The sequence below is a fragment of the Rhinopithecus bieti genome, unplaced genomic scaffold, assembly GCF_001698545.2.
Source record: "Rhinopithecus bieti isolate Rb0 unplaced genomic scaffold, ASM169854v2 scaffold_53, whole genome shotgun sequence".
In the NCBI taxonomy this organism is placed as follows: domain Eukaryota; kingdom Metazoa; phylum Chordata; class Mammalia; order Primates; family Cercopithecidae; genus Rhinopithecus; species Rhinopithecus bieti.
Window position 1 is genome coordinate 1,859,278 of NW_016803161.1, and position 24,764 is coordinate 1,884,041.

The 24,764-nt window shown below is 36.3% G+C and overlaps 1 protein-coding gene across 1 annotated transcript in view; it reads left to right on the forward strand.

The window, feature by feature from the left end:
* The window catches only part of PHF3 (PHD finger protein 3), an 84,084-nt gene extending 59,864 nt beyond the window's left edge, over positions 1–24,220 (forward strand). The window contains 13 exon segments of the mRNA XM_017867599.1: positions 608–914; positions 3,760–3,943; positions 7,704–7,740; positions 7,742–7,849; positions 7,929–8,085; positions 10,140–10,256; positions 12,316–12,447; positions 13,334–13,469; positions 15,850–16,045; positions 16,523–16,670; positions 18,908–18,997; positions 20,939–21,134; positions 21,358–24,220. Coding sequence (XP_017723088.1) covers positions 608–914; positions 3,760–3,943; positions 7,704–7,740; positions 7,742–7,849; positions 7,929–8,085; positions 10,140–10,256; positions 12,316–12,447; positions 13,334–13,469; positions 15,850–16,045; positions 16,523–16,670; positions 18,908–18,997; positions 20,939–21,134; positions 21,358–23,480 — 3,931 coding nt within the window. The 3' untranslated portion in view covers positions 23,481–24,220.
* The last annotated feature ends 544 nt before the right edge of the window (positions 24,221–24,764 follow it).

The following is a 24,764-nucleotide window of genomic DNA, read 5'->3' on the forward strand; positions in this document are numbered from 1 at the left end:
GAATCAGCGTGACACCATGAACCAGGATATTTTGAGGTTATCTGGGTAAGATGACTAATAAACAGTTTGAGAGGCTTCATCATGCTAGCTTTTGAGTTCTGTTTCTGTTGCTATTGTTAGTTTTTTCTTTTATTTAAAACGATTCATGGATAAACAGTTCTTCCCAATTTTATGTATGATTTCACGTCTGTGGTGGGGTAGGTAGCTGTAATGTTGATGGATTGTCTGTGATGAAATTATTACCAAGATTTTATCACCCTTCTCAGTGGAGAAATTTATTGTTAGTCTATACTTTGTTGTTATTTATAGTATTCAAGACTGACAAAGGCCAGTTGTCTTTCTTCCTGATGGTTTATTGTCCCCTCCCTGCCCCAGCATTTTCTCATTCATACCAGAGGAGAAATATTTGAGGTCTTAAAGGTATCATTTTAATAGAATATTATTTTCTTCGAAAACTTGCTGTATGTTGAACTTACGGAATGGATAGAGATGGAAAACATGCAAAGTTTCAGAAATCAAATATTGAAAATTTAATTTAGCCTGATTTTTGACATAGATTTTCTTGTTAAAAAAAGAGATAAAAGTTTTTTGGTGTTCTGTTTTCCAGGTTTATGGTTGGCTGTGGGAGATGTGATGACTGGTTTCATGGTGATTGTGTTGGGTTAAGTCTTTCTCAAGCACAACAGATGGGCGAGGAAGACAAAGAATATGTCTGTGTAAAATGTTGTGCTGAAGAAGACAAAAAGACTGAAATATTAGATCCAGATACTTTGGAAAACCAAGCTACAGTTGAATTCCATAGTGAAGATAAAACAATGGAGTGTGAAAAGCTTGGATTATCAAAACACACAGCAAATGATAGAACCAAATATATAGATGATACAGTGAAGCACAAGGTCAAAATTTTAAAACGGGTGAGCTCTTCATTAATGAATTATTTTGTTTATTTAAGAGCTTTTTGTATGGACTGACTGCAGTAAGTTTGAAATTTCTCCGTAGAAGTTTTAATGTTCTTTTACATTTTCAAATTTAGTTTTCCATGAAAGTGAATAGGTTTTTATTTAAAATTTTTTGGCAGTCTTGGTGAAACCAGATAGTGACTTTTAGAATATGCAGATCTTATCTCTTACCGTCTTTTATGCCATTTCTAGCCCTTAGTTTGGTACTTGAATTTTCTGTTGTAGGATGTGTGTGGATCTTGTGGCCGTTAAGTGTAAATTGTGCTTGCTAAGTTTTTTTAGAAAAGCTTTTCAGTCCATAAATATCTACCAGCCCTTTGAACATTTGACATTATTTTTTGACTATCTTCTGAAAGTATTTTCTAAATAGAAATTTCAAGATATTTAGGCTTTAATAGAAATGTGTAAAGGACACATCAAATAATCAGATAAAGAAAATTTTATCTGATTAAATTTTCTTTCCTCATTGTCTACCTTTTTATTACCGATCACTTTTTTAATCATTAATTTGTTACTCTTATAGAATACTGCTAGAGAGGAAACACAGTGGCAACACATGTATGTGGTTAGGCAATTATAATCCAAAACACAAAGAACATGAATTTTATAGTTGGAACTTTGGAAATCTTTTAGTCCAACCATTTTGATTTATTAATATGCCCTACAACATTTCTAGGAAGTAATGATCTAGTTTCTGTTTGAAATCCATTGCAAGGGGATACATCTTCATTTTTAAGCATCTGATTGTTAGAAAGTTCATCAGTTTGAGCTGAAATTTCCATCCCTGAATTGAAGCCTCCTTATTAAAACTAATTTCTCTACAACGAGATATGAAAGTTAATTTAGGTTGAAGAGCATGAGGATGTGTTCTGCAGTATCTTACCCATTATTTACAAATCAATTTCTTTCAGGCACTCCTTGTATACCAAATCTGGATTAAGTTCCAGTTTGCCACATTCTTGTGGCATCTAGTATTTTTTGTCTGTCAAGACTTTTTGAGAATCAGATTCTGTCCTTCTGATTCGTGTTGTTACTTTGTTGATTTGATCATCAAAGTAATCGATAATATGGATCTGAGAGCCACAATGAGAACAGTTTATAGCATGTATTTGGAAAACTTCTGTCTGTTATTAACTAGTATTAATAATCACCTCTTATGTACAATTTCTTGGCCATATATGTATGTAATACAGTGAGAAATATAGCTAATTGTATTGGCCATAACTGAGTTGTCTCTGTCTTGCTTAAAAAAACGTCATAAAGTCTGCGTGTGGTGGCTCACACCTGTAATCCTAGCACTTTGGGAGGCCGAGGTGGGTGGATCGCCTGAGGCCAGGAGTTTGAGAGCAGCCTGGCCAACATGGTGAAACCCCGTCTCTACTGAAAATACAAAAATTAGCCGAGCATGGTGGTGCATGCCTGTAATTCCAGCTGCTTGGGAGGCTGAGGCAGGAGAATTGCTTGAACCCGGGAGACGGAGGTTGCAGTGAGCTGGGATCGTGCCACTTTATTCCAGCCTGGGCAAAAGAGTGAAACTCCGTCTCATAAATAAATAAGACATCATAAAACATTAACAATTTTAATATTTTGAGAACCTCTTTATCCAGTCTGTATCAGAAAAGAATCTGAGGTGAGTCTGATTTTGTAAATGCGTGCACCATACAAATGATCACTGCCTCCTTTTTTTGAGACGGAGCCTCGCTCTGTCGCCCAGGCTGGGGTGCAGTGGTGCAATTTCGGCTCACTGCAAGCTCCACCTCCTGGGTGCATGCCATTCTCCTGCCTCAGCCTCCACAGTAAGCTGGGACTACAGGTGTCTGCCACCACGCCCGACTAATTTTTTTTTTTGTATTTTTTAGTAGAGACAGGGTTTCACCATGTTAGCCAGGATGGTCTCTATCTCCTGACCTTGTGATCTGCCCGCCTCGGCCTCCCAAAGTGCTGGGATTGCAGGCGTGAGCCACTGCGCCCGGCCCACTGCTTCCTTTTTGATGAGAACTGTTGACTCTTATTTGGACTTGTCTGATGTTAGTTTATGAAATCTGCTTTTCTTATCCCTAGATTTTTATGTTGAACTTTTTATTGAGTTTCTGTTGTGTGGCATAGCACTACCTGCCTTAGGCGTATAAATATTGAAGTATATTCCTGCCCTCAATGTCTAGTTGCAGACCAAAGAAACAGACAAATAAAAAATTAGAGGATTCTTAGTCTAGAGAAAAGCACTATTTTGATTGTACCCTATTTTAAAACCTGAGTATATGTCTGACTATATAGCGTTCTTCTCCCTGTCTTTCAGGAACATTAGTAGGATGTAATTAATTTCTTCCAACGGTCTCAGAATTCCAGTTTTACTAGGAACTTTTTGTGGATTATAATTAGAACCAGAGTAGCAGGTACTCTGATGGTTTATTCTACCTCATGGGAATTAAAATTGCCAATAGGCACACTGAGGACTTAATTGATACACTTACTAGTATATAAGTGAACGTAATTTCATTTGTTTTAGAATATAGACACTTGTTTCTTCACAGTTTCCTTCTCCTTTTTCCATATCCAGAGCCAAATAAGAGAATTCTTACTACCTTAGTTTTTAATTTTCTTTCTACTAATGGTATTGAGAGCATGATCTTTATGTCGTTTGTTTCTCCTTTATAAACTATTATGTGTTCTACACAAAATAGGTGCAGAATAAATTTCGAATGAAAGAGTGAATCTCATTTTACTAATAAAGAGTTATTTTTGTACGTCTTAAAAAACAAAGATTGTTAGTTATTTTCATTCTGATGTACTATTTTTCCAGGAGTCTGGTGAAGGCAGAAATTCATCAGACTGTAGAGATAATGAAATTAAAAAATGGCAGCTAGCTCCTCTTCGTAAGATGGGACAACCAGTTTTACCTCGGAGATCCTCAGAAGAAAAAAGTGAAAAAATACCAAAAGAGTCTACAACTGTTACTTGCACAGGAGAAAAAGCTTCAAAACCAGGTAGTGAGATGAACAGAAATAATTATATACTAATATATTTATATCCTATTTAATATACAATTAGTGTACTTAGGGAATTTTACAAATTGAACATTTTAATGACAATAAAAATGGGTTAAGTGATTGGCGTTACTTGTAATTAAAAACTTGCTCTAAATTCTGGGGAAGCACTAGTGAAATCAAGATAAGACCCCTGTTCTCATGGCACTTAAATACTAATGGAAGAAGGCAGTAAGTTTGCAAGTAAGAAAATTGCATGTTGTTTTATAGCTTGTGAAGAAAAAGTGGAGTAATGGAATAGTCACAGGTGGGAAGAGTAATGGGACTTCTGTTTTACATAGAGTGGAGGAAGTAACTTGTCAGGTGGGATTTGAAGGGATGCAAAGATTTTTGGAGGAGGTACAAGGTAAGGGACACATCAAATCTTAAGGATTTGTGGTAGAAACAAGCTTGGCGTTTCAGGAGCAGGAAAGCCACTATGGAGTGATTAAAAGGTAATACATAAGGGATAGAACAGTGTTAGATGAGTTCAGAGAAAATTATTGATTGTACCCTATTTTAAAACCTGAGTATATGTCTGTCTATATAGTGTTCCTTTCCCTGTCTTTCAGTAACATTAGTAGGATGTGATTAATTTCTCCCAAGCGTCTCAGAATTCCAGTTTTACTAGTAATTATTTGTGGATTATAATTAGAACAAGAGTAGCAGGTACTTTGATGGTTTATTCTACCTCATGGGACCTTTGGGACTATGGCAAAGAGTTTATATTTTGTTCTGAATGTTGTGGGAAACCTTTAGGGGGTTTTGTACAAGGGAAAACACTGGTTGCTCTGTACAGTTTGGATTGTAGGAGGGCAGGAGAGAAAGACAGTAACCTGATTAGTTCATAGCAATATCCTAGGAAAGAAATGATGGTAACTTGGAATGGAAATACAATGAAGGTAGTGAGTAGTGGTCAGATTCACATATGTTTTATAATAGAGTTGACAGAACTTGCTGATGGCTTCGATATAGGTTGGTAAAGGAAATAGAGTCTGAGAAAAGAGAAAGAAAAAGGTTTGGGGAAGAAAATTGAAAAATTATGTTTTGGCCATTGTGAGATTCCTATTAGACATCCAGGTAGAAATGTTTTGAGTAAATCTTTGGCTGATGAGTCTGGAGCCTATTAGAAGACTTTGGAGATTGGTATATAAATTTGGGATTTACTAATGCATAGCAGTTAGTACAGGTGAAACATCCCAAATATGAAAATCTGAAATCTGAAACTTGAATGCTGGTATGATGCTCAAAGGCAGTGCTTGTTGGAGCATTGTGGATTTCAGATTTTCTGACTTGGGATACTCCACTGGTAAATACAGTGCAAATATTCTAGGATTTGAAAAAATCCGAAATTGGAAATACTCTGGTCCCAAGCATTTCATATAAGGGCATACTCAACCTATTTAAAATCCTGGGCTTAGATGTAAATAGCTACAAGAGAGTTTGATCATGAAGGGACAGAAGCAGAGCCCTTGGGAAGCACCAGCATTTATTTTTACTTTATTTTTGTGACAGAGTCTCACTCTGTCACCCAGGCTTAGTGCAGTAGTAGCTCACTACAGCCTTGAACTCCTGGGCTCGAGCTATCCTCTTGCCTCAGCCTCCTGAGTGACTGAGACTACAGGTGTGCACCACCACACCCAGCTAATTTTTTTTATTTTTTTGTAGAGATGGTGTTTCGTTGTGTCGGCCAGTCTGGTCTCAAACTCCTGGCCTTCAAGTGATCTTCCTGCTTTGGTCTCTCAAAGTGCTGGGATTACAGGCATGAGCCACTGACCCTGGCCATCAGCATTTAAAAACTGGGGGAGAAGAGTTTATACAGCAAAAGAAACTAATGGGTGGCCTGTGAGGAAAGAAGAGAACTAAGACTGGTGGCCTGGAAGCCAGGTGAAGTTTCAAGAAGGAAGGAATGACCAGATGCTGTCTGGACATCTAATAAGATAAACATAAGATTGTTAAGTCTATGACTTAGCAAAATGGAAATCATTGGTGACCTTGACTAGAGTGGTTTTGGTGGAGCAGTAGGGAAAAAAACCAATTGTAGTGGCTTGTGAATGAATGAAAGAGTGAGGAACTGGAGATACTGATTACAGATAACTCTCTCAAGTAGTTTTGCTGTTTAAAGAAACAAATGCTATAGTCGCTAGAAGTGGATGTGAATTTTTTTTAAAAGATATTATATCACGTTTGTAAGACTAATGGGAATGATCCAATAGAAAGAGACAGAGAGCTAGAGAGAGATGATGATGATGATGTAAGAGAGAGAAGTGATAGTGTAGGTGTGAAACTCAGGAAGAGATGAGAGGGGATGGGATTCACTTCACATGGAGGGAGATATTTATCAGAAAGGTAAAGTGCATCCATTGGGTAGTAGGGAAGATTGTATGTGGTAGGAGGAAGAACTAATGTAGGTAGGTTGGATTTGGTAATGGGAAAATGTGATAGCTGACATTTTTTCCATTTTTTCAGTGAAATATGAAGAGCAAATCAAAAAGATTGTAGTTGAGAAAGTGGTATTGTTGGTTTGAGATGAGAGGAGAGAAAGTATGAAAAGATATCTTAAAAGTGGGAGAGCAAATTTATTAGGAAAAGTTAATAGGATTAGGGCAGAAGGTTGAGTTACCTACTTAAAACTTGTGGTTATAAATTTAAAATGACATTTGTCAGTACCAGTGCTGCTTTTTCTCCCTTGTCTTTAGCCGTTTGTTGCCTATTTGGGTGAAGGATAAAAGTTGGCTTTTAGCAGGGTTGTGGTTTTGCCAACACACATGTTTAAAGGAGAGAGAATAAAGGTATTAAGTATACAAGGGGCTGGTAATGGTATTGGACTATGTAATCTAAGTTTATAATGTATGAAAGTGAATACATGAAGATGGTAAAAATTATAGATTTAAGAATTATTGGAATGAGGAGATTCTAGAATAAATGTACTAATATAGTAAGTCAGAGTGGTGGGATGCTTGACATTGAGATTTTGGAGATGCGTGGGGATTAGTAATGATAGAATAAAGATAATTTGAAAAGTTTAGCCTTCAAATTAGTAATATTAAACGCAATTAAAACCAGAAGAGGTTCATCAATTTTGTGGTATTAGGTTATTATCTGCTCCTAATAAGTTTAGATCAAAATTTCTAAATAGCTTTTAAAATTTAATTAATATATATATGTGGAAAAATAACTAGCTCTAAAAGCCATTGTCTAAATTGAGGAAAGAGTAAGACCAGTTTTTAGTCACTATTCATTTTAATTAGGATTTTAGTGTCAGGAATATTTCAGTGGACTATGGGTTCTGATCTTATGTCTTTTCTTTTTTTTTTTTTTTATTTGAGATGGAGTCTCGCTCTGTCGCCCAGGCTGGAATGCAGTGGCCAGATCTCAGCTCACTGCAAGTTCCGCCTCCCGGGTTTACGCCATTCTCCCGCCTCAGCCTCCCAAGTAGCTGGGACTACAGGCACCCGCCACCTTGCCTGGCTAGTTTTTTGTATTTTTTAGTAGAGACGGGGTTTCACCGTGTTAGCCAGGATGTTCTCGATCTCCTGACCTCGTGATCCGCCTGTCTTGGCCTCCCACAGTGCTGGGATTACAGGCTTGAGCCACCACGTCCGGCCCTGATCTTATTTCTAAATAGTGATTTTTAATCAGTTTTGTTTATAAAATTATTCATTAAAAGGAAAGATATTTTAAAAGCAATGTAATGAGTTTTGATATTTATTCAAATTAGGTACTCTTGAGAAGCAAGAGATGAAAAGAAGAAAGTTGAAAAGGAGTGCTTAATGTACATCCTCCTGCTGCTTCTGCTTCCAAGCCTTCTGCAGATCAGATCAGGCAAAGTGTCAGACATTCTCTCAAAGACATTCTTATGAAGAGGTAACATATTATTATTATAGAAGTTTGAATAATTATGCTTTATATATTTGAAAAATAATTGAATTGTTCTAATTTTAAGACTTACAGACTCAAATTTGAAGGTACCAGAGGAAAAGGCAGCAAAAGTTGCCACAAAAATTGAGAAAGAACTTTTCTCTTTTTTTCGGGACACAGATGCTAAATATAAGAACAAATACAGAAGTTTGATGTTTAATTTGAAAGATCCTAAAAACAATGTAAGTATGCTTTGTTCATATGTTTATGCTTCCAACTTTCCTGAATACGTAGGTATCTCAGATTGTAATACGGTAGATCTATAATTTGTTAATTGGAGTGAGATTAGATTTCCTTTTGATGTAGAACATGTAATTTTAATGGTCTTTTTGCTACTGAAGAATTCTGCATACTAATGGATAGCATTAACCATTCAGTCTACTGAAATGCTAACCATGTCTTAACCTGATTTATATTATTTTTTTCTTTACTCTCCTTTATATAATCCAATTTACTAAAAAATTCATTCATATGTATTCTTAAAAAACTTTTAAGCTAAAATTTGTAACACTTTTTTTCTTAAATCTGAAAATAGCTATTTTGTACTTAAATCTGAAGATAGGGTAAAATGCTTTTAAATTGTTTTATTGAAATGTAATTTATTTTCTTAAGAAAATACATAACTTTAGTTCTAAAGATAGTCTTAAATATAACTTTAGTTCCAAGTATCTTTTAGCAGTAGAGTAAATATTAATAATTTTTTTCTTGGGATTTTGTGTTTTGGACAGAGGAAATCTGAAGGCTGTGCATGTGTGTGCGTGTATGTCAGTGTTAGCTCTCAACACCAAAAGTCGGTCCCTGATAAGTACAATAAGCAAAAGTCACGCCAGTGAACATTTTAAAAGTTCGGAACATGACTGATCTCTTGTGTCTGACATTTACTTAGGTCCACCAGCAGTTTTTTACTATAGATGACTCTAGGTAACAGAATGTAATTAGATGCAACCTTTTTGCATGAAAGGTTTTCACACAACTGATACAAATTTGTTTCAGGATGTTTGCTACATTATGTGATTTAAGGTATTTTCTTGAAGTATACTAACAGAGACTTAAAAATATACATTGTATATTCTGCCATCATGGTCCCAGGGATCAGATGCTTCTGGAATTACATGATCTGGAAGCTTAACTTCAGCAATTAAATAAAGATTTATTTCCCTCAGGTTTTTTTCTCTTTTTTTTGGAGACAGAGTCTTGCCCTGTCGCCCAGGCTGGAGTGCAATGGCGCCATCTCAGCTCACTGCAGCCTCGGCTCCTGGGTTCAAATGACTGTCCTGCCTCAGCCTCCCGAGTAGCTGGGATTACAGGCACGCACCACCATGCCCAGCTAATTTTTGTATTTTTAGTAGAGACGGGGTTTCACCATTTTGGCCAGGCTGGTCCCAAACTTCTGACCTTGCGATCTGCCTGACTTGCCCTCCTAACGTGCTGGGATTACAGGCGTGAGCCACGGCACCCGGCCTCCCTCCAGTTTCTTTCAGGTTTCTTTCTTGCAGGTGGTTCTTTGCTCTGCAGTTTCCTCCAAGCTTGTCAGGATTTAAATATGTAAAATCTTAAAACTATGAAGACCGGCCGGGCGCGGTGGCTCAAGCCTGTAATCCCAGCACTTTGGGGCCACGTTTGGGAGCCGATGACGGGCGGATCACGAGGTCGGAGTCGAGACCTATCCTGGCTAACACTGTGAAACCGTCTCTATAAAAATACAAAAAAACTAGCCGGGCGAGGTGGCGGGCGCCTGTATTTAGTCCCAGCTACTCGGGAGGCTGAGGACGATCCAGCCACTGCACTCGCCGGGCCGACAGAGCGAGACTCGTTCTCAAAAAAAAAAAAAAAAAAAAAAAACTATGAAGACCATTACATTGAGTAAAGCTGTTAGATGCAGTACCTTCCTATACTATAGATTGCTTATTGGTATGGTTAGATTGTGTCCCTGGGTAGACTTAATACAACTTTCGGGTAGGTATTGTAATGATTCTACTGTACATGCTTCTCCATATGTGTTGATTTTTACATGAAATGTTTGTTTTGCTGCCTTAGATAAATTCCTAGAACACAAAGCTGTCATTTAATCTCTGTGTAGTAGGTAATATATAAATAATTAAAATTTGTAAATCAGTCTTCAAAATTGTATCTTTATTACAAGTTTCTGTATAGTAACCACTCTTTTACGTTAAAAGATTAACCACTCTTTTAAATGTTTGTCTCCCCTTTTATTCCTGTTTTAAAATCCTTCCAGATATTATTTAAAAAAGTACTGAAAGGAGAAGTAACTCCTGATCATCTTATCAGAATGAGTCCAGAAGAACTAGCTTCTAAAGAGTTAGCTGCTTGGAGACGAAGAGAAAACAGACATGTAAGATTATCTATAAATAGGCATTTGATTATCAAAATTATTTTTTTTCAGCCATTGGGTAAAAATTATACAGAGGTAAATTCACAGACTGCACAGTAACACAGACTTTCTGTTACATGCTGCTGCCTTTTTTTTTTTTTTTTTTTTTTGAAATGGAGTCTAGCTCTATTGCCAGGTTGGAGTGCAGTGGTGCGATCTCAGCACACTGCAACCTCCACTTCCTGGGTTCAGGTGATTCTCCTGCCTCAGCCTCCCGAGTAGCTGGGATTACAGGCACGCGCTGCCATGCCCAACTAATTTTTGTATTTTTAGTCGAGACGGAGTTTCACCATGTTGGCCAGGATGGTCTCGATATCCTGACCTCATGATCCGCCGACCTTGGCCTCCCAAAGTGCTGGGATTACAGGCATGAACCACTGTGCCCGGCCTGCATGCTGCTTTTAGTTACGTGTTCTCCATTCCTCTAGTTCTTAAATTCTGTTGGTTTCCCTGATCTTGTCAGTTTTTTTTCTCATTTTCTCCAGTTACTAGGTTACAGAATTACCTTGTGTTTTATTATAGTTTGTAAATGAGAAGGATGGGAAAAGAATTAACACTTTTCATAATTACATCTGTATTTTTCAGCAGCGCAGTTTGAAGGTATTATGAATATTGGTAATTTGTAGAGCCAGATGAATTAAGTCAGAATAAAAATGTGTACAGGTTTATCTCTTATCCAAAGTTTCAAATGCCAGAAGCTCTGAAAAATGAAGTTATTTTCGCATAACTAATTTATTGATAAAGCTTGACCTGAATTGCCATGTATGAATGTTCATATTCACAGAAATATTGTATATTATATGGTGCTGTCTCAGACCTAACTGGAATGTTATGTAATACAGAGTGTGTGCACCATATTTCGTGTTCAAATTTAACAATTCTGAAACTCACAGCAAGAGTTTTTGTTTGGAGATTGTGAACTTAAAGGTACTTAGAGTACCTTTAAAAATTGAGTATGTTACTTAGAGCTATTGTGACAGTGAGATAGCCATGTTATCCAATTTTTGTATTACAATGGCATCAGAATGTTAGCCACTTATTCTAGAAAATACTAGTTATAGTTCATATTAACTCCACATGATTTACCTGATTCTTTTGTTCATAATATTTAGTTACATCTGAGGCACTAAACCTCCATATAGACCTATGCCAGATCTAGTTTGAAGCTCATCTAGAAGCCTTGATTTGACATATCATACTTCTTCATACATTCCTTTACCTTCCCCATATGTAATTTCTCCTCCTCTTATATTTTGAAAATAATATCACCTCCTCTTCTTTCCCTCCATATCCCAAATATGCACATGCCACTCTTCTGCTTTGAAACTGGCTGCGAGTATCATCTGCATCAGAAAATGGCAGCTTGTTCTTTCTTAAGGCCATGTACCTGATTTTTCTTTAAAGGATAATTTGTACTTAACAAAGGGAGTCCCATCTATGCCCTCCTTACCTGTTCTATTCCTGGCTACCTTTTTACTACTTCTCGTTATACTTGCTTCATTTTGATGTTTTGTTGCTAAGCTTGTTCAACTGAATTTTCAAGGTCACTAAGCAGGTTTAGTTAGGAGATAACTAATAAAGGACTACCAGATCAGTCGTTGGATTAAACTGCTATTGTGGGGTATGTTAGAACATTGAATTAGGAATTTAAGAGCGAGATAGTCCTATTTCCCTGTGGCAGCTGCTAAAAAGTACTAAATCAGCAAACAGATTTCAAAAATAAATACTGTGTTTCACCACTTTGCAAATTACTTTGGACTTCATTTGCCTCCTGATATAAATGTACATGTCAACTTCTCATAGTTGAGGTATGGGGTCTAATTCTTATAACCCCAGTACTCAAAACTGTCTCTGGCATATAACAGTACTCAGAATATGTTTGTTATATGAGACATTACCTTAAGATTAAAAGTCATCTGTGATGATGCATTTATTTTTAGGTGAGCTCTTATTATTTAAGGTGTACATTTGGAAATACATATTTTAAGTTTAATATTTTTTAAAAAGTATTTTCTGTTAGACCATAGAAATGATTGAGAAAGAGCAGAGAGAAGTGGAACGACGGCCAATCACCAAAATAACTCATAAAGGTGAAATAGAAATTGAGAGTGATGCCCCAATGAAAGAACAGGAAGCAGCCATGGAGATTCAGGTAAGGATAGATATACCATGTTTTATAGCTCCAAACATGAAGATTCAGAAAAAAGGTTGTCTAATGTTTTTAAAGTGGAGAAAAGAATTTTAAAATATGCATCAATTTCAAAGTGGCCTATTTTATTGGTTTAGTGGTTTTTTGAGTGTTGAGTAATGTTTCTCTTAGTGTGCAAATTGTATTATAGGTACCTGTTAAATAGTTATTACAATGTAGATTCCTGGAGTGCTCTGACTTAGTCAATTTCTTTTTATTTTTTTGTGGGATGGAGTCTTGCTTTGTTGCCCAGGCTTGAGTGCAGTGGAGCAATCTCGGCTCACTGCAACCTCCACCTCCCAGGTTCAAGCGATGCTGCCACCTCAGCCTCCCAAGTAGTTGGGATTACAGGCATGCGCCAACACACCCAGCTAATTTTTGTATTTTTAGTAGAGATAGAGTTTCACCATGTTGGCCAGGCTGGTCTCAAACTCTTGACCTCAAGTGATCTGCCCACCTTGGCCTCCCGAAGTGCGGGGATCACAGGTGTGAGCCACTGTGCCTGGCTTGACTTACTGAATTTTTTAGTAGGCTTTAGAAATCTGTAAGTGCTTCTTAGGCAGATTGTCGTTTGATAGGTGGCATAGCTTTTCTTATTTTCAAAAATCAGTGAAGAAATAATTTGAAGTCTTATTAAAAGCCTTGAAGAATGGGGAATGTTTAAATTTTTGCTCTTTTAAGTTACAGTTAAAAGTTAGCATTCATTTTCTTAAGAAATAGTAAAAAACAAAAAAAAAACCTATGGAACAATTTCATTTTGGAAAAATATAAATGGGAAATATAAACTGATTTTGATAATTGAGGCCAAATTTTATCAGCTAAAACTAATTTTTACTTTCACTTACGTTAGGAACCAGCTGCCAATAAGTCACTGGAGAAGCCAGAAGGATCTGAAAAACAAAAAGAGGAGATTGACTCTATGTCTAAAGATACCACTAGTCAACACAGACAGCATCTTTTTGATCTCAATTGCAAAATTTGCATAGGTAATTGGAAGTTTTTTCTTCCTAAAATTTTGCATTCATTATGAAAGAAGGATACTTGTATACTAGTATATGTAATTTAAGTAGGTTTTGTTTTCCCAGTATTGGTGGTGAAGCACTCACTCACAGTTTAAGCTTTCATGTGACTAGTTTTCTGGGTTGAGGTATAGTTTGATACTGTAGTATAGTCTACTCTCTAGACCTAATTATACCATACATGATTTGATCTTAAAAATTCTTCTTGCCAGAGTCAGATGACAAGGATTTAACCATAAGAACGAACATCAAAAATTGTGGGCAGTTATGATGATACTGTCATTTACTAAAGTAAAGGAGTAAAATAGTATTTATATTTTATTATTATATATAACAGACAAATCGGAAACTGAAATTACTTTTTTGTGAAAAGCTTTTATTTTAAGAGCAGTTTTAGGTTCATAGCAAAATTGAAAGGAAGTTACAGAGATTTCCCATATACCTGCTGCCTCCCTACGTGCATAGTCTCCGCTGTTACCAACATCCCACACCAGAGTGGTACAGTTATTACAGTTGACGAACCTACACTGAAAAATAATGACCCCAAATCCATAGTTTACATTGGCGTTCACTCTTTAGAGTTGTACATTCTGTGGGTATGGACAAATGTGTAAAGACATGAATCTAGCATTATAGTATTATACAGAGTATTTTCACTGCCCTAAAAATCCTCTTTTCTCTGTCTTTTCATCCCTTCCCCCAACACCCCCACCAACGCCTGGAAACCACTGATCTTTTCACTGTCTGTAGTTTTGCCTTTTTCAGAATATTGTGTAATTGGAATCATCTAGTATGTAACATTTTCAGATTGGCTACTTTCACTTAGTAATATGCATTTAAGTTTCCCTTATGTTTTTTCATGGGTGGATAACTCATTTCTTTGTAGCATTGAATAATATTCCATTGTCTGGATATATAGTTTATATAGTTTATCCATTCACTTAATGTAGGAGATCTTGTTTTATTACAAGTTTTGGCAATTACGAATAAAACTAGTGTAAACATCTGTATGCAGCTTTTTGTGTGGATGTGTTTTCAGCTCCTTTGGGTAAATACATGGAGCACAATTGCTGGATCGTATAGTAAGAGTGTGTTTATCTTTTAAGAAACCTCCAAACTATTTTTCACAGAGGCTGTGCCATTTTGCCTTCCTGCCAGCAATGAATGAGAGTTCATTTTGCCTCCCTGCCAGCAATGAATGAGAGTTCCTGTTGCTCTACATCCTTGCTAGGTGTTTTCAGTATTCTGGATTTTGGCCATTCTAATAGGTGTATAGTGGTATCTCTCTGTTGTTTTACTTTGCATTTTCCTGATGTAGCATCTTTTCATGCTTATATGCCACCTGTATAACTTCTCTGGTGAGGTGTCTCTTCAGGCATGTAGAGTCATGAGCTGTTGCTGTATAATCCAAACCTGGATACAGATATACAGGTTTGTCTTAGTTCTTCATGTTACATCTCGAGACTATTGGAATTTGGTGTGGTTTAGTTAAAAAAAAATTATCAAGAATTAAGAAAACTGTTTCAGGTTCTAGTAATCATATTTTCATTTTAGCTTGTCTGAGTTGTTTAACATTCTCTTCTTCTAATTTTTCACATCACTAAGAGAGGAACACTGTCTACTCTAGGGGTCCTCAACCGCCGGGCCACAAACCTGTATGGTCCGTGGCTTGTTAGGAACTGGGCCTCACAGCAGGAGGTGAGCAGTGGACGAGTGAGCATTACTGCCTGAGCTCCGCCTCCTGTCAGATCAACAGTGGTATTAGGTTCCCATAGGGGTACAAACCCTATTGTGAAATGCACATGTGAAGGATCTAGGTTGGGTGCTCCTTATGAGAATCTAACTATTAATGCTTGATGATCTGAGGTGTAATGGTTTCATCCTGAAACCATCTCTCTCCCCCCATCCCAGCTGTCCATGGGAAAATTGTCTTCTATAAAACTGGTTCCTGGTGATAAAAAGGTTGGGGACTGCTAATCTTGTCCATATTTACTCATTATATGTTTTATATGTAGGAAATAATTATAAAGTGATTTTAAGGGGAAATTAACTTTTATTATAGGTAGAACCATGCACGATTTGCTTTGAATTGCATTTCAGATAAGCTTAGGTCCCTGTATATAGAAGAGGACTGGCAGTGGAGAGAACACTGGTGAATTTTCTGCTGATTCTTAAATGTGGTTGTAACATAACTAAATGATGACAATTAGATATAACCCTAGGAGATGTATGGTTACTCAACAATCGAATCATAGAACCTGAATAACTTTAGAAAGTGAAAATGGGTCAAGTTATAAAAGTTGTGGTTAATAACAGTTGTTTTTTTGTGTGTGTATTCTGGGCTTAGGTCGAATGGCACCACCTGTAGATGATCTTTCTCCAAAAAAAGTAAAAGTTGTTGTAGGAGTAACTCGTAAACATTCAGACAATGAAGCAGAAAGTATAGCAGATGCGTTGTCTTCAACCTCAAATATTTTGGCTTCTGAATTCTTTGAGGAGGAGAAACAAGAGTCTCCAAAGTCAACATTCTCTCCTGCTCCACGGTAATTTTCTCTGTTGTAAATTCTGCACTCATCATAGATCTTTGCCAGATTGTACTTGCAAGTCTTCGAAAACAGAGAAGTGACATTTTGGGAACTTTCATTTGAGAAAGTAACTGTACTTTCCTGTACTTTGAGATAAAACAAGACTTTGAAAGTAAATTTATTTTGAATGGTTTGAGTGAGAGATTTGAGTGTGTGGGGAAACAGCTTTAAATTCTCTTTAATTGTGCTGGTCCCAAAAGTCAGGGATAGATTATTAAAGAAGAAATGCTTGCACTTTTCTCCATCTTAGTTCTCCCAAAAGGGAGAATTTTGTAAAACATAACTATGTAAATATGAATGTAATTTTATAAAATAAAAGTGTGAACTCTTTGTCAATAGCCTCATATTTTGGCTAAAATACGAGTAACTGATAACTAAGTAGGACATTGATTTATTCATCAGCTTGTCTTTAGGCTTTTTAATGTCATTTTCTAGTCCAGAGATGCCTGGAACTGTTGAGGTTGAGTCTACCTTTCTGGCTCGATTGAACTTCATCTGGAAAGGTTTTATCAACATGCCTTCTGTGGCAAAATTTGTTACCAAAGCCTATCCAGTATCTGGCTCCCCTGAATACCTGACAGAGGTACTGTGAACTTTTCTGCTCTTCTGTGCATGAATTGATATGTGTGTTTCTGAAAGTAATTGACAGGAAAATAAGACAGAGTTAGAAATAGAAATATTTATTAACAATGATTCTTAAACAGTTCAAGTAATATAATTATGAATTAACAAATGGATCTTTAGAATTGTGAAATAAACTATACTCTGAAAGTTTTAAACTCCCATATCCTGTACTTTTCCCAAGATGTACTGCCTCACTGTGTCAGATAATTAAAAATCAATGAGGGTCTACATGGCTATCCAAGTTTTTCTTTGAATACACACTTAAATAAAAGATTTACATATTTTTGGCCTTTAATGTTAACCCATTGAGATTTTTTTGTTGAACAAGTCTTCTAATTTCCCTACTGCTTATGTTTCCCCATCTTCATGACTACTGTTCTTACCTGCCTATTTCTGTGAATGTGGTTTATGTAGACTGGGAGTTGAAGCTTTACAGCTAGTTGAAAACCAGTGAAACTAGTGACTATAGTTGCTGCCAGTGACACCCTTGGTTGGTTTTACACCTGAGGGAAATAGGAAGAAATTATGTGGTATTTATGGAAAATAAACAGCAGTAACATTATAATATTGTGATAAATGAGACTGACATTTTTGAACTATTTTGAAGGAAATGTATTTTTGTATGTGTATAGAAGGAAAATAAGTCAGTGCATATATACTGTATTTATATTGAGATCATATTTTGCTATCTTGCTCTTATCTTTTTCATTTATTCTCTATCGCTGATTTTAAAGAATTAAAAGATTGTAAAAGTTCCTTTTAGTATTTGGAAAAGCCTAAATCATTTGCCTGTTTTTTTTTTTTTAAGGCTAACATAAATTTTACTTTTCTTTGGATTAGGCTGCAATTAGTTTAATTCAGTATAATATTGTTTATGTAATGTTTATATCAGTTTATTTGGTTAGCAGTTGTGGGGTGTTTTTTTTTTTTTTTTTTTTTTTTTGAGACAGAGTCTTGCCCTGTTGCCCTGGCTGGAGTGCAGTGTGATCTCAGCTTACTGCAACCTCTGCCTCCCGCGTTCAAGCCATTCTCCTGTCTCAGCCTCCCATGTAACTAGGGTTAACAGACATGTGCTACCACACCTGGCTAATTTGTGTATTATTAGTAGAAACGGGGCTTCACCATGTTGGCCAGGCTGGTCCCGAACCCCTGACCTCAAGTGATCTGCCCGCCTCTGCCTCCCAGAGTACTGGGATTACAGATGTGAGCCACTTTGCCCAGCCTAGCAGTGTGTTTTCGTTTAATAAACAGACTAATCAATTTTATATACAGTTTGCTTGATAAATATTTTAAAAATGTGGGCTTTATAAGAGAAAAATGAATTAGACCCATGATGTTCTTCTTGAACAAATCTGTTTAGAAATTTATTGTTTGGTCAGTCCATGGTGAAGATAATTTTTTAAATGGAGAGGTAAGCCCTTAACTACAAAATCCTTTTGATTTTAAACAAAATTATTATTTTCCTCTCCGAGACACAGTTTTATGTGGTTGCTGTCCAGATTTTCACTTCCATTTTGTACTTGTTTTAGTTTGGGACTAAACTCCCAAATCAAATATTTTAAAGTAGTTAATAATTTAAATAAACTAAATTGAATTTAATATCAAGTATGTTTTTATGATTTTCCTCAGTCTTCATGGAAAAAATAGGAATGTACTGAATAAAGTTAAATATTCTTAATTGCTTTTATGTGTAATCATCTGTTTTCAGAAGGATTATGCCTTTAAAAAAAAACTTTGAATTATTACAGTATTATTCTCCTTTTGCAAAATGCACTCTGTAATTAGATTTGGTAACCTTTGAAATTCAGCTGTTAATTATTAAGGAATTTTCCTGCCTACTACTACCAAAAGGGGAGGTTACAATCTCTGCTGATATTCTGAAATGTGTTGTGTTCTTTCTGAATTGTTAATGTGGTATGCTTGCCATTGCTTCCCTTTTCCGTCTTTCATAGTGAGATTGGGCATGAACTCAGACTCTTTCTTAGTAGCTGTATTTTAGGCATCAGTCATTTTTAGTGGGCATTTTAAGTAAAGCCTAATTACTCTCTCTATATTATCTTGTTTTCTGATGCATTTTCATAATCTTTTATTTACTTGTTTTATTACTGTTTCAAATTAGTCTTAGAACCAAATTTGTATGAATTGCTAATGTCATAATAAAGATAATCTCTATATATTGATTTTTTTTAACCGCAGGATCTACCAGATAGTATTCAAGTAGGTGGCAGGATATCACCTCAGACAGTTTGGGATTATGTGGAAAAAATAAAAGCATCAGGAACCAAGGTGAGGAAAACTTTTTTCACTATACCAGCATGGGAAAATGTTTAGAAAGTAAACAGTTCAGAATTCTTTTGCAAGGGTGCAAGGTCTCCTGGGGAAAGGAGGCAATACACATTTTAAGTCTACATAATACACCTCACAAAACTGAACAAAAGCCATTTGCTGAGGCTGTAAACAGTACAGCATTTTTTTTTCCTCTCCTCTTCTGGGATGCTCTCTTTGTGGCTTCTGTTAATGTTTTAGAAGAAATGTTTTAGAGTAAATACTGAAGTTCACCCTGGAATTTTGCCTTGCTTCTATTATAGACATGTGTTTGAGTGAGGGCACAGCTAAGCTATTGTAAAAGAAAGAATCTAAAATATAGTGACTGAAAGAATATGGAAGTTGATTGGAGTGTTGTCCTCAGCAGTCAAACATACCAAATAGGAATAAATGAGGAATACCTGTCTATTTGTTTCAAAGGCAAATTGCAGTCATCAGCTTCCATTGGAAAGAACCTAGTCACATAGCCATACATAGGTGCTAGGGAGGCTGGGAAATGTAATCTTTATTAGATGGCCATGTGCCCAGCTGAAAGTTAAGGGCTTCTCATTAGTAATAGGAGGAAAGGAGAAAAGATACTGTGAAATGGCTCTATTACAATAATATTTCTCCTTTTCCTTTTCTCTCTACATTTTCTTTTCTTTTTTTTTTTAACTTATAGAATATTATTACTACAGAGGAAAATTTAATCATTAGAAGAAATTGTTTTTCCTTACAGGGGATGTGATAGTGCCTAGTATATTACAGTCATTCAATAAATAAATCTTGAATGAATAAATGTTACTTTTTTCCTTCTTTTTCTAGAAGTCTCTAGTTTTCCTTTGGAATGAACCAAAATGGGTAATCTTAAGCTGAAAAGAATATTTTGTTCCAATATAGATTTTAGAATTTAAATTGATACAGTGTTAAAATACAAATTAAAGCACTAATAAAAATAATGAGAAGTATTACTCTTGGGCATTTTGAGAATCAGTCTTGAATCCACACATATATTACTGCCCAACACTTTATAGTATGTTCCAATTTAACAGATTTAAACACGCTGTAATAGTTGTTACTAACCTACATATGGTGATTTTTACTCTAAAAGAGGGCAGTTTAGATGACACACATTTTATAAGAGATAGAGTCATATTTCAGCTCATTCACATGTTTTCCTTAGGAGCTTGCATCAGTTTTAGGCTTTGCAGCAAATCTGGCTCTCCCATTTCGGCCATATACCATCATGAAAAAAACATTGTTTTTGAACACTACCAAATTAGTAACAAATTAGGACTGTCTTTTCTATCTGAAACAAAGCCGGGAACCTAGAGACAAGCAAGAAAATTCCTGAGTAAGCCAAATTACTTTACAAAATTTATGGTCTATATGTGTTTAAGGTCTCTTAATGCAGCCCTTTTTGTTTCTAAATTCAGTGCCTAGTAACTGGATTATTAGTAGATTTCTCTGTTGTGTATATAAATGTATGGTAGAGTGGGAGTGTTGGGTGCTTTTAGTTCCCGGTGGGTCAAGAACATAGGCAGCCCTTTGTGGAGGTTACAGCATTGGAAATCACGACATAGTGTAGATATTAGAAGACTTAGGTTTCAGTATCATTTCTGCCACTGACACAGTTGTATTTGTCACCTTAATAAAAGTCGTTAATCACCTTGGGACTCCATTTCTTTACGTTTCCCTAAGAAGTGTAAGCCATCAGATAAATCCATCAGTGGATCAGTAAAGATCTTTTCTTAAGAGTTACTTCCTTTTAATATTCTCTTCTGTATTCAAGTTGGTAAACCATGTTATTTGGTACTATCATTATAAAGTTCAGTAGATTATTACTAATTGAGAAATAGTTTTAAAACCAAGCTACTCTTTAGCTTATTATCTTAAACAATCGTTTATTCTTTTCTTGAACAGGAAATTTGTGTGGTTCGCTTCACACCAGTAACTGAAGAAGATCAAATTTCTTATACTTTGCTCTTTGCATACTTCAGTAGCAGAAAGCGCTATGGAGTAGCTGCTAACAACATGAAGCAGGTTAAAGATATGTACCTTATTCCTTTGGGTGCCACAGATAAAATTCCACACCCTCTTGTGCCTTTTGATGGACCTGGTAGGTATACGTTTTAATAATAGGATAAGATTGAAATAACGTGGGAGGTGGGACCAGAGTGAAAAGACTGATTCTGCCTTCTTTCTCAGGATCCAGCCATCTAGAGATGGCTTTACAGGGCCAGGCACCATTTAATATCCTGTAATAAGTTAGAGGCAGAATTTTACCCTTTTTTGTAATGATTGAAAATAATGAATTAATTAATGTTTTTGGTTTTATACAGGGCTTGAACTGCATAGACCTAATCTATTGTTGGGCTTAATTATTCGTCAGAAACTGAAGCGGCAGCACAGTGCCTGTGCTAGTACGAGTCATATAGCTGAGACTCCTGAAAGTGCACCAATAGCATTGCCACCTGATAAAAAAAATAAAATAGAAGTTTCTACGGAAGAAGCACCAGAGGAAGAAAATGACTTTTTTAATTCCTTTACAACTGTATTACACAAGCAGAGAAATAAACCTCAGCAGAATCTTCAGGAAGACCTTCCAACAGCAGTTGAACCTTTAATGGAAGTCACCAAACATGAGCCACCAAAACCTTTAAGATTTCTTCCTGGCGTACTGATTGGCTGGGAAAATCAACCGACTACTCTGGAATTAGCAAATAAACCTCTTCCTGTGGATGATATACTTCAAAGCCTTTTGGGCACCGCTGGTCAAGTATATGACCAGGCTCAGTCAGTGATGGAACAAAACGCTCTTAAAGAAATTCCATTTTTAAATGAGCAGACCAACTCAAAAATAGAAAAAATAGATAATGTGGAAGTCACTGATGGTGAAAACAAGGAGGTAAAAGTTAAAGTAGATAATCTTTCAGAATCCACAGATAAGTCAGCAGTAATAGGAGAAGAAACATCAATAGTAGGATCCTCTTCCATTTCTGCAGGTCCTTTGACAAGTCTTAGTCTCAGAGGTAAACCACCAGATGTTTCTACAGAAGCATTTTTAACAAATTTATCGATTCAGTCAAAACAAGAGGAAACTGTGGAGAGTAAAGAGAAAACATTAAAAAGACAGCTTCAGGAAGATCAAGAGAATAGTTTGCAAGATAACCAGACTTCAGATAGTTCTCCATGCAGATCTAATGTAGGAAAAGGAAACATAGATGGTAATGTGAGCTGTAGTGAAAACCTTGTTGCTAATACAAGGTCTCCACAGTTTATCAACCTAAAAAGGGATCCTAGGCAAGCAGCAGGACGAAGTCAGCCTGTAACTACTTCAGAAAGCAAAGATGGAGATAGTTGCAGGAATGGAGAAAAACACATCCTTCCTGGTCTGTCACACAACAAGGAGCACTTAACAGAACAAATGAATGTAGAGGAAAAGTTGTGTTCTGTAGAGAAAAACTCGTGTGTTCAGCAGAGTGACAATTTAAAAGTTGCACAAAACTCGCCATCGGTAGAAAACATACAGACTTCTCAGGCAGAACAAGCAAAACCCTTACAGGAGGATATTTTAATGCAAAATATTGAAACTGTGCACCCATTTCGAAGAGGATCAGCAGTAGCGACATCTCATTTTGAAGTTGGAAACACATGTCCATCAGAATTTCCTTCTAAAAGCATCACCTTTACTTCCAGAAGCACCAGCCCCAGAACAAGTACAAACTTTTCACCCGTGAGGCCACAGCAGCCCAACCTTCAGCATCTCAAGTCTAGCCCACCTGGATTTCCATTTCCAGGGCCTCCTAATTTTCCCCCACAAAGCATGTTTGGATTTCCTCCACATTTGCCACCTCCATTACTTCCCCCTCCAGGCTTTGGCTTTGCTCAAAATCCCATGGTTCCCTGGCCACCTGTTGTTCATCTCCCAGGTCAGCCACAGCGTATGATGGGTCCTCTCTCACAAGCATCAAGGTATATAGGCCCACAGAGTTTTTACCAGGTTAAAGACGTTCGGAGACCAGAAAGGCGCCATAGTGACCCTTGGGGTAGGCAAGACCAACAGCAACTGGATAGGTCATTTAATAGGGGTAAAGGGGACCGCCAGAGATTTTATAGTGATTCACACCACTTGAAAAGAGAGCGACATGAAAAGGAATGGGAGCAAGAATCTGAAAGGCATAGACGCAGAGACAGAAGCCAAGACAAGGACAGAGACAGAAAAAGCAGGGAGGAAGGGCACAAAGATAAAGAGAGGGCACGGTTATCACATGGTGATCGAGGAACAGATGGAAAAGCAAGCAGAGATAGTAGGAGTGTAGACAAGAAGCCAGATAAACCTAAAAGTGAAGACTATGAGAAGGACAAAGATCGAGAGAAAAGTAAACATAGAGAAGGAGAAAAGGACAGGGATAGGTACCACAAAGATAGGGACCACACTGACAGAACTAAAAGCAAAAGGTAAAATTTGCAGGCTGCTTCAGGATTACATTTAAATAACTGTTAAATGTATCTTGTAAACAAGAAAGATTGCCTGCTAGGATTGTGCCATCTTTAAAATTTTTACTGTCAGTCATTTGCAGAACAGTAAATTCTGTGTGTTGGTGCAGAGTGCCCTGTACCAGTGCTCATCATCCCTTCTTCATACCAACTGTCCCTAGTTATAGGAATTTAATATTTTTAAAAGTTTTACATTGCTGTATATTCAAAGATTTGTTTTATTAATATGCAATAAAGGCTTAGAAATTTTAGTTTTATTCCTTAATTGGTAAATATGGTTAACTATGGAATATATTTACTGCCTCTAGTGAATGTCCTTTATATAATGACTAATTTGGGAGTAATGTGTGCTCTGTAAGTTTGTTTTAAATTGCACTGTTTTTAAAGAAACTGTAGAGGAGCAACAAAAATCCAAGCAACTTCATAATCAGATTATGCTAATCATTTAGTTGAGCAGTTTTTGACCAAGAATCAGAAGCCCAAGGGGTACATTTATTGCTTTAATCTGCACTCATTGAAGTCATTTATTACCATGTACTACAGCTTTGTGGTAGGCCATTGTTTTCATTTTCATTTTTGGCTCTTCAGAAACTTGAATACTTAAGCTTGTACATGATCTTGTGTTTTGCTATCCTTTTTACTGTAAAATGTAAATATTTTAAGGGATATTTTGATTCTAAATATGATAAAAGAATTTCTCACCTATTTTGTGTGTGTGACTTGAAATTCAGTAGTAAAAGAATTTCTTCTTTAAAGCTTTAATTACCTTCAAACATTGATTTTTCATTACTCAGTCAAGAACATATAGACATGGCTATCTATGTCAGGCATTATTAGATGAGGGGAAAAACAATTTTTTAAAATCTTAAATTATAGGCTGAGATGAATTGTGTAGTTCTAAAGAGACTAGAATTTACTTGTGAAACACTGTGCAGCTATAGCCCCCTTTTAGGTAAGTTTCTGAAAACTTTCACACCATCACAATTTGGTACTCTGACTCACTAATCATTAAAATTAAAGACCACAGAACTTGAAGAGAAATATGTTTTGAATCTTTTTATAAAATGTGATTTAGCCTAATTTGTAAAGTAACTGTACAGTTTCGTATACTAGTTTTACTTGAAAAAAAAAAATATGAAAACTATTAATTCAAATCTAAATTTATTTAAACCCTAAAACACATGGTTTTGATGGCTGTAATGTAAAGCAAGAGCTATCAAATGATGCTGACAAAAAAAAAAAAAAAAAA